The 16,625-nt window shown below is 39.7% G+C and overlaps 2 protein-coding genes across 3 annotated transcripts in view; one reads left to right on the forward strand and one right to left on the reverse strand.

The window, feature by feature from the left end:
* Positions 1 to 58: 58 nt before the first annotated feature.
* On the reverse strand, positions 59 to 669 carry LOC114049106 (atherin-like). Its single transcript, XM_027870294.1, has 2 exons — positions 335 to 669; positions 59 to 299 (listed from the first exon to the last, which is right to left on the reverse strand). Exons 1-2 carry the CDS (start codon positions 667 to 669, stop codon positions 59 to 61), a joined length of 576 nt encoding a protein of 191 aa, XP_027726095.1.
* SYNRG (synergin gamma) overlaps positions 430 to 16,625 on the forward strand; it is a 98,821-nt gene continuing 82,625 nt past the window's right edge. For both annotated transcript variants that reach the window (XM_027870349.1, XM_027870350.1), the window contains exons 1-3: positions 430 to 468; positions 5,022 to 5,062; positions 11,484 to 11,602. In XM_027870349.1, the coding sequence (XP_027726150.1) occupies positions 11,489 to 11,602 (114 nt within the window). In that variant the 5' untranslated portion in view covers positions 430 to 468; positions 5,022 to 5,062; positions 11,484 to 11,488. The remainder of the gene's footprint in view (positions 469 to 5,021; positions 5,063 to 11,483; positions 11,603 to 16,625) is intronic.

The following is a 16,625-nucleotide window of genomic DNA, read 5'->3' on the forward strand; positions in this document are numbered from 1 at the left end:
TGCTCATAGTAACAAAGCTAGCACATGTCCAAGGCAGAATTCGAACCCAGGGCTTCCTCTAATCACAGTTTAGCCTTAGCTGGGGAGGGTGGGTCGGCCCAGCACAGCCCAAGCGGGGCGGGGCGGGACGGGACGAGTCATAGACAAGCACCACAGACCCACAGGTACTTGAAGAAAGCCAGGAGGTCACGTCGTGGGGGCGGGGGCTCTTCCCACGCCGAGTCGGGTCACGTGCCCACTCAGAGCCCGTCCCAGCAAACGGAACGGGGGTGGGGCTGGGGTGGAGGTGGTGCTGCCCGCTGCCCCGGAAGTGGCTGCTCTCAGCTGACAGAGCCTTCTAAGGTGGCAGCGGCAAGAACGGCTGGTTTGGGGGAAGATGGCGCTGCGGCCGGGAACGGGAGCCGGCGGCGGCGCTGGCGCAGGCGGAGGGGCAGCCGGGGCCGGCTCCGGGGCTAGCGGGGGAGGCAGGTGTGTGTGGAGTGCCCGCGCGAAGGCGTGAACGGCGGTTGGGGCGGTTGGGGCGGTTGCCGGTTGTAGCTGAGCCGGGGCCTGGGGATGGGATGGGAGGGTCGTTGCCCCGGCGACTGGGGCGATGGTTGAGGAGGGGAAGCTCGTGACTGCGGCTGCGCCAGACCCTTGTGGGGCGGGGGTGGGGGGAGTTGGGCTCATGCAGGGTTGGCCCCCGGCCCCGCTAGATGCAGTTCCTCCGGGCCCTCGGCCACCTGTTCCCGGAGGAGTTTGCGCTGGGGAGGTATCCGGCCGGATGCGGCGGCTCTTGCTCGTGCTGAGGTGCTCGTGGGAGACCTCTTCCTTCGCCCCAGATGCTGTTGTTGGCCCCTTGTCTTGTTTCCTACCCCAAATACACGAGAAAAGCCCCGCGGCCGCCGCGAAAAGAAACCGAGACACGGGTCCGAGCCCTGAGCCCTCTGCCGGGCAGGCCGCGCTGGTTAGCGGAACTGGTAGAAAGAACAAAGCTCCCTCAGGACAGAGACTGTTGTTTCTTTGCCTTTGTGCTCTTCTTCAGTGCCCGGCACGTCAGGAGTCCCTAGTAAATTCCGTGCAGTGTTATTACTGGACTCCAGGAGGAGGTATCATTTTATGCCATAGAACCAGCATGGGCAGGACCCTGAGTTTCCCCTGTGACCAGTGGCACACACAGGGTCCCCGGGCTGCAAACCATGCCTCCTAAGGCTTACTAAATAACTTGAAACAACTTGGGTTGGCAAGTCACTTAATTTCCCTTGGTTTCCTCATCAGCAAAATGGTGAGGTTACTCTAGATCAGGGATTTTTAACCTGGAGTCCGAGAATTTTAAGAAAATAACTGTTTTGATAACTATTTCAATAGAATTGGTTTCCTTTGTGATCTTGTTTTATACCCTTAAAAGCCAACTGCCTAAGGGGAAAAGACACAATGTTTAGAAGTCAAGGCTTCAGGTTCTCTTCTTCCGTAGATCTATGGCCCTGTGAATAAGGTTTATGGAGATTAAAGTTCGCTTTATCTTCTATGTCCTAAGTTATTTTTGGAAAATAGTCTTTTTTCTTTTGTGAAGTTATTTGAAGAAACCAAACTTTGTAGTTATTTTGTGACAGCTAAACAAGGAACAGTGTTACTAGGAAACAAGTCGCTTTTTAAGAAACTGCCTGTTTTTATACCTCCTATACCTTTCTACTCAATTGTACTTTAATAGACTAAATGGAGAGAGTGTGTTTAGTACTATCAACATTGTAGCCCTTTAACGCACCTTCTTTTAATGAGAAAGGACTCGTATCTATGTACAAATGATTTTAAAATAATGGTTTACGTTTTAAAATTTAACTTCTGTTTTTGTGTTCTATTGCCACATTTTAAGTAGAGCTCTTTATTAATTTTTGTAATTCACCTTCAAGTTGAAAAGCATGAATAGTTTATGATCTCGATATTATTTTCTTATGGTTTATTATAGTTTTGGAAATTTCCTAGGTTTTTAATCACATTTTAATTTCACTCCATTAAATTATCCTTGGCAGTAAATTCTCATAATTCATTTAAAAGAATTTGTTACTCTGGGCAGAGGTTTAAAAAATTCTGAAGCATAGACTGGTTTCTTGAAGGAGAAAGTGGTACATCTTTATGATTCCAGTCTCTTGTTCTTTTGTCTGCCAAGCTTCTGAAGGGCAAGTCAGTTAATTAGGGAATTCATCAGAATGCGGAAACTTGTTCATTTGTTCTCTAATGTAAAAACTGAACGCTGAAGAGTAAATTCTCTGTATGTATATATGCTTTTCAGAGGTTAAGAAGACATTTCAGGCAATTAAAATTTAGATTTCAGTGATTTCTGTTTTGGTGTGACATTATTATTTTCCAGAGCATTTTGTTTGTCATAAGTATGTTTTAGGGGGAAAAAAAAACCAGGCAATTAGCTTCTTAACTAGTTTATATTTCACTATGTATAACTGACTTTTACCTCTGGTTCAGTAAACAAGTACAAAGTTTGGTTTGCTTATCAACAAACTTTTGATTGGTATCATATATAGTATTTTAAGCAAAACCATATGATAGTAGGTAAAACTGAAGACAAAAATCCATGGGAAGTCACTGAGTTCACTTAGAACAGCAAAAAGAAAAGGAAATGGAAAATCCAAGTTAGTCCTAGAGAGGCTTATTTTTTTTTAATTCTTTCCTTCAGCAGTTATTCATTGAGTGTCTGTAATGTGCAGGGAGGGATACAAAGATGCCAAAGACATGGTTCCTGCCCTTGAGGGACTCAGAATATGTTAAGGGGAAATAAGATGTATACAGAAAACTAAAGTACATTTATACGATAGACATATTCCAACAATATGTTATATCTTCTGCCTATGTGATATGCCATAGGAGTGATATGCACTGCTTGCTAAAGGAATGCAAAGAGAAGACTCGCCTCTTCTCATGGCCAAAGACAGCACCATGGAAGAGGTTGTATTTGAACTAGGCTTGGAAGGCCTAAGAAGAGGTAGGGAATAACAGAACAGAGGAAACAGAACAAGCACAAAATGGGGGTGGGGGAATGGAATGAATGGACAGGGAATAGTGAGTATCTTATTTGGCTATAACTTTAAAGCTGGAAGACACCTTGGAGGTTTTCTAGACCTGCCCTTCATTTTACAGTTGAGGAGGCTGAGGCCCAAGGTAAGGGTTTATATAAGGAAAAAATAAGAGGAAAATGCTGGAGAAGGAGTTAGGAGAAGCTAAGGAAGATCATAGGCTCATGGATTAGAGCTGCAAAGGACTTCAAAGATCCTCATTTTATGTATGAGGAAACTGAAGTCTAGAGGGAATAAGTGACTGTGGAGCCGGTGCTCTTTCAGTTTTATTGGGACTACCACAGATAAAGCCAATTTCTCTTAGCAGTGGGGAACCAAAGAAAGTTTTGGGGAAAGTGAGTGACTGTGTGATCCAGAAAGTCTGGAGGAATGAAGCCCAATTAAAGAGACAATTGAAGTAGATTTAGTATGAAAAACTGTTCTGAACTAGAGTAAGCATAGTAAAAGTGGGAAAGAAGGTGCAAATGCTAGAGATTTTTAACTTGTAGAAGTTGTGTATCTAGAATCACCATAACACTGATTGGTAGTAATACAATTTTTGGTCAGTATTTCCATGATTCTTTGCTGTCTCATCCTTTCCTTACTGTTTGGTCAATTACTTGTCTAATAGGACTTCTGGGGATACAAAGAAAAAGCAAAAATAGGTAATTGGCAAATCATGTACCTGTGGGAGTTTCTCTTCAGCATTATAACTTTTGAGCAGGAAATACAGACACGTCATTAAGCCCAACTTCCTCATTTGGTAGATGCAGCATCATGGGCATTGTGACTTCTAGTTAGTGACAGAGCAGTGACTAAGGCCTAATGCTCTTTCAGGTAGTGCCAAGGTAGTTTGTTTTTTTGGTATGGAAGTATGTACTGGTAGGGTGGATTTCATTACAGGTAGAGCTTTGGCAGTCTTGCTATTTCCATTGACAGAGATCCTAAGAAAGGGTCAGTTAGCTATAGTAACACAATCAGCCCATACAGAGCTTCCTTTTTAATTTCTTTTCCACTTAGCCCCTGACACAGATGGTTAATTGTTTTCATTTTTAATATCAACTTGAAAAAAATCTCTTAAGCTGATTTTTTGAATGCCATTCTCTTTCATCTGAGTAATAAATAACTTTTAAAAGTCAGTTGTTGGTTACTTTTCATTTAGGTTTTATTACCAGTTCAGTGTAAATTAATGGTGCTGAGCTACAAGCTTATAGGTACCATGATCCCAGTTTTAGCTGAGTCATGAAGAGATGGTCGGTATGACTAATACTGTGCAAACCTTTTTAATAGTGTCAGAATCATAGAATTTTAGTTTTATATTGAATCCTCTCTTATGATCTGTTGTATACATGGCAATGTTTTTTTTTTCTTTTCTCATTTTGTATTTAAGTTTAAAATAAACAAATTTACAGAAAAAAAGAATCACAGAATTTTAGAGCTTAATGGATTCTTCTGCTCAAAATTTGTTTAGAGCCATTTTTTACAGGTATTTGGCGGGGTTTGGGGGAGAGCTCAAGCAAGTCACTGCTTTTACTCCACCATCTTGGCTCTGCCTCTAAATGGATTCTTAAAGATCATTGATTCACAATCAACATCAATGATTATAGTTACTAAAAGTTTTCTATGGCAGAACAAACTCCAACGCCTTACTCATGGAAAATTGTCATGTATAAAAACAGTATTTTGGTCTTAACAGAATTTTTAAAAATAAAACACTAAACTAAAAATCTTGTTCAATGAAAAATCTGACTGCAAAGTACATGTCTTATTTCTCCAATGTATTTTATGACATTTTAAGTTAATCCCCTAATTATCACCAGTATCACTGAAAACTGAAACATGAAAAAAATTACTTGTTTAAGATCAGTCTTTGTGGGAGCAATAGACATTTACTAAGTCCACAAGGACATTCAATAAATATTTGATGATAGGGAGGAAAACCTTTTGACTATGACATTTCCTTGTTATGTATTTCAGCTTCATATTTCCTGTTGCAAGTGGAATAGGACCCCCTCAAGGTATGTGAGAGTTTATTTTGAATGTTTCCTTATTTCGTAATTAACTTTTTTGAGTTGAAGGTTAATGGGTAAAATGAACAGAAACTTAACTGTCTCACTAATAAATAAAATAGAATTTTCCTTCTGCTTAGAACACATTTGACATCTACCTTTAAAGTTTCTCATAATGGGCTTTGGGGTGAAGTGGTTAGTATCACTCCTCATTTCTCCTTAAGTGCTGAAAAATTTATAATAAACAGGTTTTTGTATAAATTCATAGAAAAAGAAAATTCAGGAGTAAGATCCAATTAAGTCCAAAATCAACTTCAAAATACAAGATGGGTTGAAACATGGTTAGATAGTAGTTTGAAAATTATATTGAGGGTTTAGTGGACTGGAAACTCAGTATAAGTTAGCAGTTTGAAATGACACTCAAAAAAGCCGCTGTGATCTTGGGCTGCATTAAGAGAATCATAACTTCTAGGAATAGGGAGATTAATAGACTCACTGACTCCTTCTTCATCAGATCTGAACTTGAGTTTTCTCTTGAGTCCTAGGCACCATCATTTAAGAAGGACATTGATAAGCTGGACAATGTCCATATATGTGAAAATCGGCTGAAATAACAAGGGTCTTTTAGCCTGGAGAAAAGAGTTGAGGGATGGGGGTGGGGGGCGAGATATGTTACTTCCTTTATTAAAATTTTTGAAGGGCTCTCATAGGGAGAAAGGATTAGACTTACTCTGTTTAGCTCTAGAGAGCAAGACCAGGAGCAATAAATAGAAACTGCAAAGAAGCAAATTTATGTTTGATATCAAGAAACTTCTTAATTAAAACTAACCAAAATCAGGTGAGCTGCCTTGAAAGTTGGTGGGTTCCCCTTCTTTGGAGGTCTCCTAGTAAAGGGTAGTTGACCGCTTACTGAATATGTCATAGTGGAGATTCCTTTCAGATAGGAGCTGCTGAGGTCCTTTCCAATTCTGTGATTGATTCTCTAATCGGTGGCTGTGCCATTTAGGTCCATGTTCTGAAAAGGATATCTTTTCATTGGTGGGCAAATCATCTATAATCTGTCAGTATACTACGAAGTTTTCTGTGAATTGCTGTTTAGCATCAGTGGAGGAAGTTTCCACACTAGAAGTTCCTCACTTGGATGAAACTGTTCTGGATGCCCTTTCCTACTAATTTTTCTCCCTTGTTTTCTCTGGAGGTTTGATTTTATAAGAATACTCCGTTTTCCCCGAAAACCTATTGTTAATTGGTTGTCAAGGTGGAGAAACAGAATGATAGGTCACTAGTTGGGACAGCAAGAGACACAGAACAGCTCAGTGAAAGTTAGGGGGTAATTCATCCTGACCTTTTTTTTACTCATAACTAATGGTGCAGGTTGAATTTTAGTTTTCCAAAAATCTATTTATCTTTTCCATGTACTTGCATGTATTATTTAAGACATGAACATTCTTTAGTGATGACACAGAAAATGTATTTTTTTTAATTTCTTGGTTTTCTTCTTTCTTTTTTTCTCAAATTAACCAATGGTTTATCTGCCTTACTGGTTTTTTCATAAAACTAGCCCCTAGTTTTATTTATTAGCTAGATAGCTTTTTTACTTTCAATTTTATTAATTTTTGGTGCTCAATTAGGGTTTCTAAATTTGTTCTTTTAAGTTGCATTCGCAGTTCATTGATCTGTTCTTTCTCTGTTTTACTGATGTAAGAATTTAGAGAAATAAATTTTCCCCTAAGTACTGCTTTGACTGCATTCCATAAATTTTGGTGTATCCTTGTTGTCATTCTCTTCAATGAAATTATTGATTATTCCTATGATTATTTAGTTTCCAATTAATTTTTTTAATTTGTTTTTTGCTAGACAGTGGAGTTAAGTGACTTGCCCAGAGTCACACAGCTAGTAAGTGTCAAGTGTCTGAGGCTGTATCTGAATTCAGGTCCTCCTGACTTCAGGACTGGTGCTCTATCCACTGTGCCACCAAGCTGCCCTCATGTGGGGCATTTCTTCTTCTTCTTCTCCTCCTCCTCCTGCTACTACTACTATTACTATTGGGAGTTAAGTGACTTGCCCAGAGTCACACAGCTAGTAAGAGTTATGTGTCTGAGGCCAGATTTGAACTCAGGTCCTCTTGACTCTAGAGCTGGTGCTCTATCCACTGCATCACTTAGCTGCCCCCAATTATTTTTTAATCTATCTTTCTACTGCCTTTTGTTGAATGTAATTTTTATTGCATTATGATCCATAAAGGATGCATTTAATATTTTTGCCTTTCTACATTTGAGTTTGAGGTTTTTGTGCCCTAATACATGGTCAGTTTTTGTGTAGGTGCCCTGTACTGCTGAGAAAAAGAGTACGTTCTTTTCTATTCCCATTTAGTTTTCTCCAGAGGTCTGTTATAGCCAACTTTTCTAAAATTCTATTCACCTCCTTAATTTCTTCTTTATTTTTGGGTTGGATTTATCTGATTCTGAGAGGGAACCGTTGAGATCCCCCACTAGTATAGTTTTGCTCTTTTTCCTCCTATAACACTTAATTTCTCCTTTAAGAATTTGGATGCTACACCACTTGGTGCATACATATTTAGTATCAATATTACTTCATTGTCAGTGGTACCTTTTAGCAAAATGTAGTTTCCTTCCTTATCTCTTTTTTTGTTTTTGCTTTATCTGTGATCATGATTGTTACCCCTGCTTTTTTTCTTTTAACTTCAGCTGAAGCATAATAGATTCTGCTCCAGCTTCTTACTTTTACTCTGTGTGTGTGTCTCTGCTTCAAGTGTGTTTCTTGGAAATAACATACTGTAGGATTCTGGTTTTTGATCCACTCTGCTATCCGCTTCCATTTGATGAGAGAGTTCATCCCATTCACCTTCACAGTTACGATTACTAACTGTGTATTTTCCTCCACTCCATTTTTCCTTCTGTTTGTCCTCTCCTTTCACCCTTTCCCCCCTCATCAGTGTTTTGCTTCTGACCATCACCTCCCCCGATCTGCCTTCCTTTCTATCAGTTCCCTCCCACCCCCTTACTTAACCTTCTTCCCTCCTACTTCTTTATAGAGTAAGATAGATTTCTGTACCCAACTGATTGTATATGTTATTCCCTCTTTTAGCCAATTCTAATGAGAGTAAGGTTCAAGTGATGTCCAGTGCCCATCCTCCCATTTCCCCCTCCACTGCAATAGATCTTTTGTGCCTCTTCGCATGAGATAATGTACCCCATTCGACTTCTCCCTTCTTTCTCCTCCCAGTGTAATCCTCTTTCTCACCCCTTAATTAATTTTTTTAATGCCATCCCCTCAAATTCACCTTACACCCATACCTTCTGTTTATGTATACTCCTTTTAACCGCACTATTAGTGATACAGTCCTTAAGAATGACAAGTATCATTTTCTCATGGACAGATGTAAACAGTTTAGCCCTATTGAATCCCTTACATTTTCTCTTTCCTGTTTACCTTTTTATGCTTCTCTTGAATCTTGATAATGAAAACCAGATTTTTTTTTTTGTTCAGTTCTGGTCTTCTCCTCAGGAAAGCTTCTATTTCATTGAATGACCATTTTTTTTTCCCTTGAAAAATTATGCTCAGTTTTTCTGGGGAGGTGACTCTTGTTGTAATCCTGGCTCCTTTGCCTTCTGGAGTATCATGTTCCATCACCTCTGATCTTTTAATGTTGCAGCTGCTAAATCCTGTGTAATCCTGACTGTGGCTCACCGATATTTAAAATTGTTTCTTTCTGCCTGCTAGCAGTATTTTTTCTTGACCTGGGAGTTCTGGAATTTGGCTATAATGTTCTGGGAGTTTTCATTTTGGAATGTGTTTCCAGAGGTGATCAATGAATTCTTTCAATGTCTATTTTACCCTCTGGTACTAGGATATCAGGGCAGTTTTCTTTGATAATTTCTTGAAGTATAATGTCCAGGTCCTCCTTTTGAATATTACGGCTTAAGGTAATCCAGTCATTTTTAAATTATATCTCCTGGATCTGTTTTCCAGGTCACTTGTTTTTCCAATGAGGCATTTTACATTTTCTTCTATTTTTTCATTCTTTTGATTTTGATTGATTAATTTGTAGTTTTGTTTGTTTGTTTGTTTGCTTTTTGGTGAGGCAGTTGGGGTTGAGAGACTTGCCCAGAGTCACACAGCTAGTAACTGTCAAGTGTCTGAGGCCAGATTTGAACTCAGGTCCTCCTGACTCCAGAGCTGGTGCTCTATCCACTGTATCACCTAGCTGCCCCTGATTGATTCTTGGTGTCTCATAGAGTCATTAGCTTCTACTTGCCCAATTCTAATTTTTAAGGACTTGTTTTCTTCAGTTAGCTTTTATACCTCCTTTTCCATTTTGCCAATTCTGCTTATTAAGGTGTTTACTTTTTCTGAGCTATTGGCTCTTTTTTTCATGGTTCTCTTACATCACTCTCATTTCTTTTTCCAGTTTTTCTTCTACCTCTCTTATTTGATTTTTAAACTCCTTTTTGAGCTCTTCCATGAGTTCTTTCTGGGCTTGAATCCAATTCTCATTTTTCTTTGGGGCTTTGTCCATAGGCATTTTGACATTGTTGTCCTCTTCTGAGTTTGTGTCTTGATCTTCTTTGTCACCATAATAACTTTATATGATCAGACTCTTTGTCTGTTTTTTTGCTTATCTTTTCCAGCCTTTTTCCTTTTAAATTTGAGCTCTGCTCCTGGGGTGGAAGAGGCACTGTCCCAAGTTTCTTTTGCTGCAGGCTATAGGCCCTGTCCGTTTGCCTGGTGCTTCACTGGTGCTACCCTGAGGCCCATGGTGGGGGGGGGGTATCCTCCTGCCTGGTGTTGCACTGAGGGGTTGGGGTGGGAGGTGGGTGGCACTGCTGGAGGCCGCAAGAATCTGTCACTCACCTGATGCTGCACTGAGGCATGTGGGGAGTCCCAGTGCTGGCATCTGCCTCTTCCCCCAGAACTACCCTGAGGCAAGTGAGGAATCCTGGCACTGGCCTGGCATTTGTTACAAGGGCGGGGGTGGGGGGGGCACGAGTGTCCTGCGCTGGTGTCTGCCTGTTTACCTGGAATTATGCTGAGGCACATGGGGGTCCTGGTGTTAACCTTTTCCTGCTCACCTAGCATCACACTGGGGCTCAGGGCCTCCTGCTGGCTTGCCAGGATACTTCCTGTCCTGGATTGTGTTCCCCCTTTACCCCAGTGAGACAGACCTTTCCTGCCGACCTTCCAAGTTTCTTTGGCTGGAACATTGTTTCACCCCATCTTTTTGCTGGTTCTGCTGTTTCAGAATTGTTTTGTGGGCACTATTTTATAGTTGTTTGGAGGTAAATATGGGACAATTCAAGTGGTTTCCTGCTTACTCTGCCATCTTGGCTCCCAGAAGTCTCTTTTTTTTAAAGATTTCTTTAAGAAGGAATTATAAAATTATATGTTTATTATTATAGCTGCATTTTTTTACTTATTTCCTGCTTTTATCATTTTAAGTAAAAGTTCACATGAAAAAGAAATCCAAAAATATTGCCTTAGTTACTAAGTTGTATTCCAGAAGGAGAATGTGTCAATGCTATCCTGAAACTTTTTTAGACTGTTTGACAAAGAATGTTAGAAATTGAGCATGGCCAGATGTAGTGGTACACATCTATAAACCCTGCTCCCCATCCGCTGAAGTTGAAAGGTCTCTTGAGCATGAGAGTTCTGAGCTGCAGAGGGAGTGGAAAGGAATAGGGGAAAGAGGAGGTTGCCTAAGGAGGTTGAACTGGCCCAGGTCAGAAACAGAGCACCCATGTCAGTCAGTACAGTGAGGTCTATAAATTAGTCCTTACACTTCAGCTTGGGCAAGATAAAAGACACAGTCTTGAAAAAGAAAGGAAGAAAAAGGGAAGAGGAAATTTACAATATAACTCAAAAGAATATTTGACTACTTAATTTTAAAAATTTTTTATTGATATGTTTTTAAGTAACCTTCATTTCCAAACTTATCCTTCTCCTTTATCCAGTGAGTCATTTCTTGTAAGGAAAAATTAAAAAGGAGGGAAAAAAAATTCAACAAAATAACCAACACATGACCAAGTCTGACTCCATACAGTGTTTCATGACCATAATCCCCCCTAATTCTGCAACAAAAGGAGGGAGGTACATTTTTGTCCCTTTTTCAGAAAGACCAAGTTTAAACCACTTAGATTTTAAAACCAAAGAGAAAGGGGAGGATGAAATACAAAGCTTATTTTAAGGTATATTTAGACTCTCTCTGACATACCAGTATGAGTTTCTTACTTCCTTTCATATTTTCAACATAATCCCTATTGCATTGTTACACAGTATACTTTGCATGCTAATTGCTGTTTCTGGAATGAATGCTTAATTACTAACATACCCCGCAGGATTATTTAACAGAGTTTTAAGAGCAGACTTTAAAAGTTATTAATTTGAATAATGCTCTTATGTTTTCAAATAGGTCTGATGCCAATTCAGCAACAAGGATTTCCAATGGTTTCTGTTATGCAGCCTAATGTGCAGGGCATGATGGGAATGAATTACAGTTCTCAAATGTCTCCAGGACCTATTGCCATGCAGGTACTTGTCTTATTAACTTATTGTTTTGAAAGGTACACTTTCTGTGGCTGTTACACTTCTGTGTCCTACAGACTATTAATGTCTAGGTTATGAATTCCTTAGATAACTTACCATCTACGGAGGGCAGTGAGGTGGCACAGAAGAGCACCGACCCTGGAACCAAGAAAACCTGAGTTCAGATATGGCCTCAGACACTAGCTGTGTGTGATCCTGGGCAAATCACTTAACCTCTGTTTGCCTCAGTTTCCTCATCTGTAAAAGGGGATAATAATAGTAGAACCAGATGAGATAACTGCAAAGGATTTGGTACAGTGCCTGGCACATAGTAAAAGCTATATAAATGTTAGCTATTTTTATTATCTAAAGAAGGTACAAGCACTTGCAAATAGTAAGTGGAAAAAGGAATCAAAATGTGCATTTGAAGAATTAGAGAAGCACAGGCCTTTTGAAAAGGACACCTACTGATTGTTCTCCTTATTTTTGCTGGACTTTTGGATTAGAGATGATTTAGATGCTAAAATTAATTATATTTTGAAAGTTTAAAAACCTCAGTCTTCAAAAAAAGTCTAGAAAAAAAAGATAAACTTTGGTGTGCTTTGATCCAACATTTTATCAATCAGATATAACACAGGAAGTCTAGATAAATAGAAGGAAATAATCTCTGTCCTTGAGAAGCTTCCTTTTGAAAGAGATAAAATATAGTTAGAATGAGACTCTGAAGAAACAACAAAGGGAAAGCAAGAAGACAGGTTTTGTCATTTCTATTGAATTCTAAATCAATACTCTCTCTGATTAGAACCTCTTCACCTTTTTTCTTTCACTCTACCATGCCTTCTGAGCCTGTTTTCAGCCTTCCTTCAGATACCCATTTGCTCAGTCATTCCTACTTTTCTGAGTCCACTATCCTTCAAAATCCTTTCCATCCTAAACTTCCTAATCAAATCCTTCAAGTGTCTTCTTTTTCTGCCCCTTTATTTAACAACCCCAAAGTCAAATGGTTAACAATCCCCAACCTTGAATTATCCCCGTTGTGGCTGTCTTCCTCCTTCTAGGTCACTGAAAAGTTCTAAAAGATGCGCATCCAAAGCTGGACTTTGTTATGTATATGTTATGTTGCCAGATGTCAAGCTGGCCCTTACTTGCTATTCACTAATACTTAACTTTCATGAATTCTCTATCACACTCATCACTACAATTTTTCCATGTCTTTTATTTACTCCTTAAGGTTCCTAACTTTTTCCTCACTCCCAGCATGCACATACTCTTTAACAGTTGATTTCACTTCCTTCTGGAATGAGTCACCTCATATACCTTCATCTTTACCTCAGCACATCAGTATCTTTGTATTTGTCCTCTCAACTGTTTCTCTAGTCACAGAGAAATAAGATTCTCCCCTCTCTTCTAGAGCCAAGACTTCTACATGCACTCATGACCCCTCTTACCTCCTTAGAAACATTGCTTCCATAATTATCCCTTATCTCTTTACAGCCTTGTCAGTTCTTTCTTCTTCTCCAAGAATTCATGCCCTTATGAAATCACAAGTCTGGTCCTCCCCCTCGAAAAGCATCTAACCATTCTTTGGTCTCTTCTATCCTTAAGACCTTCACTTGTCCCTTTGATGAATATCTTCAGATATATTCTACTCTGGAATCCCTTGTCCCATTGTCCTTATCATCAATCATATTTTGCCAAACCTCAACCCTAGATTATTCCTGCCTTCTATCTCCTTTACTCCTATCCATGTGCTCCTGGACAGAGCTGTAGAAAATCATGCAACTGTGGATTAGATCCACGTACAAATTAATATTTCATAATCTCAATTAGATCCTCACTGCAGTTAGGCAGTACTTTTATACTTCCTTAATTGATTCGCTTTCCCATTCACCACAGAAGTTATCCCAAATCTTTTCATCTCTCTGCAGACTTCTCATCACACCCATCTCTTTCTCCTTCCTCCTGCCCCGCATAGGCCTTTCCCTTCTCCCCTCCCATCCTCTCAGGTAAGGACATCACTTTATTAAAGCCATTTGCCAAAAGCTTCCTCTTCTCTCTTCCTCATCTCACAAAACTCATATACTCCATCACCATCTGCTCCTTATCTACTGACTAATGAGTTGAGTAAACCTTTCTACATAAACTCCTCATTCTCTCCCCTCCCTTTTTCAGCACATTGCCCCTACTGGCATCCCCATTTCTTCACTAATCTTCTGGTCTTTCCCTAACTCCTATGCTGACTATTAACATGCTCATGTCTCTCCCATCCTTAAAAAACTCACTAGATCTGTCCATCTCCACTAGCTATCATTCTGTATTTTGCCTCTTTGAGAAGTCTGTCTGTAGTTGGTGCCTTCACTTTCTTTCCTCTCTCTTAACTCTCTGAAGTCTGGCTTCCAACTTCATTCAACTGAAACTGTCCTCTCCAAAGTTATCAGTGATCTCTTGGTTGCCAAATCTGTGACCTTTTCTGAGTCTTCATCCTTCTTGACTTCTCTGCAACCTTTAACACTGTTGATGACTATCTACTAGATACTCTTTCCTCTCTCAGGGTTTTTTTTTTTTTGACACTGTTCTCTCTTAGTTCTCCTCCTACCTGTCCGACTGTTTCTTCTTAGTCTCCTGAATATTCATCTGTGTCTTTTTGGTCACCCATTAAACATGGGTTTTCCCTCAAAGTTCTTTCCTGGGCCCTTTTCTCCCTCCATTCTCTTGCTTGGTGATGTTGTCAGTTCCCATGGGTGCAGTTATATCTCTATGCAGATGATTCTCAGGTCTGTATGTCCAGCCTCAATCTTTTGAGCTCTATTCCTGATTCAACCAACTCCCTTTTGGACATCTCAAGTTGGATGTCCTGTAAGCATTTCATATTCAGCATGTTCAAAACAGAATTCATTACCTTTCCCCTCAAACACTCTACTCTTTTCAGCTTGCCTATTACTCTTGAGAATATTACCATTCTCCCAGTCACCCAGGCTTTCAACTTTGGTGTCATTCTCAACTCCTTACTTGGACTCATCCCACATATACAGTCTGTGGCCAGATCTTGTTGTTCCTACCTTCAAAGCGTCTTTCATTTACGTCCCCTTCTCTCTACTCACCCAGCCACCACAATTTGTACAGGCCTCCATCACATCTCACCTGGACTATTGCAATAGCTTTTTAGTTAGAATCTCTGCCTCAAGTCTCTACTCACTCCCACCCTCTACTTAGCTGACAGAGTGATAGTGATTTTCCTAAAACACGGGTCTCATCATTTCAGACTGTACTTAATAAACTCCAGTGGCTCCCTTTACCTCCAAGATCAAATACAAATTCCTGTGTTTGGCAGTTAAAGCCCTTCATCACCTGACCACTTCCTACTTTTCTAGGTTTCTTATGCTCCCCTCCTCTCCACATATTCTGCAACCCAGCTACACTGGCCTTCTTGCTGATCCTTACCTATGATACGTTGTGCCTTTGGATTGGCCATCCCCTAATCTCTCTCTCTCTGTCTCTCTCTGTCTCTCTCTCTCTCTCTCTCTGTCTCTCTCTCTCTCTCTCTCTCTGTCTCTGTCTGTCTGTCTGTCTCTCTCTCTCTCTCTCTCTCTCACACACACACACACACACACACACGTCTTCCCTTGGAGATTACTTCCACCCACTCTGCATTTTGTGTGTCCTAATCATTTGCTTGTCTCCTTTTTAAAAATATTAGTGCTCCTCAAGGACAGGAGATAGTGTTTCACCTTTTTTACATCTTCAACACTTAGAACAGTGTCTGGCACATAGAATAAATGTCTAATGATTGACTTTGTTTTCCTTTCTACTTTCATATAATTTATCTCATTTTACTACCAGACTTCTCAAATATGTGATCTATTCTTGCAACTTTCATTTCCACACCTTTGTAACTCCAAGCAGTCTGTCATATGCTGCTGCTGTGTTATTGAAACTACAATCTCAAAGGTTACAACTGACCTCTTTTTTGGGGGGCCAAATCCAATGGCCTTTTCTCTTTTTTTCCCTAAATTTATTTTTATTATAGTTTTCTTGATCCCAGAGAACAGACGTTGAAGCAGACGTTTTGATAGAAAGGTGAGGACTACAAGCATGAAATGTTACATGTATAGTCAAGCTCAGTCACTGCATTGTTTGGTTTTGCTTAACTGTTTTCCTTTATTCCAAGAGTTAAGAGAAAAGAAGTAATATCCAGAAATGACTGCCATGTAAAAACAAAAGCAACAAAACTTATTCTAAAAAGAAAGGAAAATGGACTGATCATGTGGTGAGAGATAATAGAGAGCTGGAATACTGTACTTACACTAACAAGATACAACAAGACATAGAGGAAAGCTTCTAGCTCACCACTAGATCATTCTTGTAAGATGGATTTTGGAAGAACATGAACAAGAATGACACAGGGGGAGAAATCTTCAATGAGTTGTGATTTGCACAGATGCACTAAGGAGGGAAATATCCACACCAACTAAATCATAGCTCCATGTAATCATATGCCCTACAAGCCTACTATTATTATCTGTAATAATTAGGAAATAATTGAAAGGAGAATTGATTGGATTCTTTCATCTGTACTCCTTTGCACATTTAGTTGCAATTGCCCTCAAATCTATGTTCTGTAAAGTGTAGTACACCCTTACCTCCACCCACACCCCGGAGAAGTGCAAAATAATCTATGGAGGGTACGGAAAGGAAATATTACAGTATTTTTGTTTATAATTATTTTTATCTTAAAAAATAAAGGTTAAACTTTACTGATATTTAAAATAAGAATTAACAATGATGCATGCCTTCATTCACTGTGTTACATACCATGTCATTGGAATCCCAAGGGAGGAGTAGAGGAATTCAGTAAGGTGGAGGAGTGGGCAATGAGTGGTACCTTTAATCGTTTTGAGCTACACCAACACTCACAGAGTAGACAAGTAGCTTTAAACAGTTGGTGACAATGCTAATAATAAAAATGAAAGTGAAGAGCAAGAAAATGGTGGGGCTACCACTCCTCTTCCTTTTTTTAAAAAAATCAATT

Source organism: Vombatus ursinus, unplaced genomic scaffold (assembly GCF_900497805.2).
Source record: "Vombatus ursinus unplaced genomic scaffold, bare-nosed wombat genome assembly UNPS02014797.1, whole genome shotgun sequence".
Classification (NCBI taxonomy): domain Eukaryota; kingdom Metazoa; phylum Chordata; class Mammalia; order Diprotodontia; family Vombatidae; genus Vombatus; species Vombatus ursinus.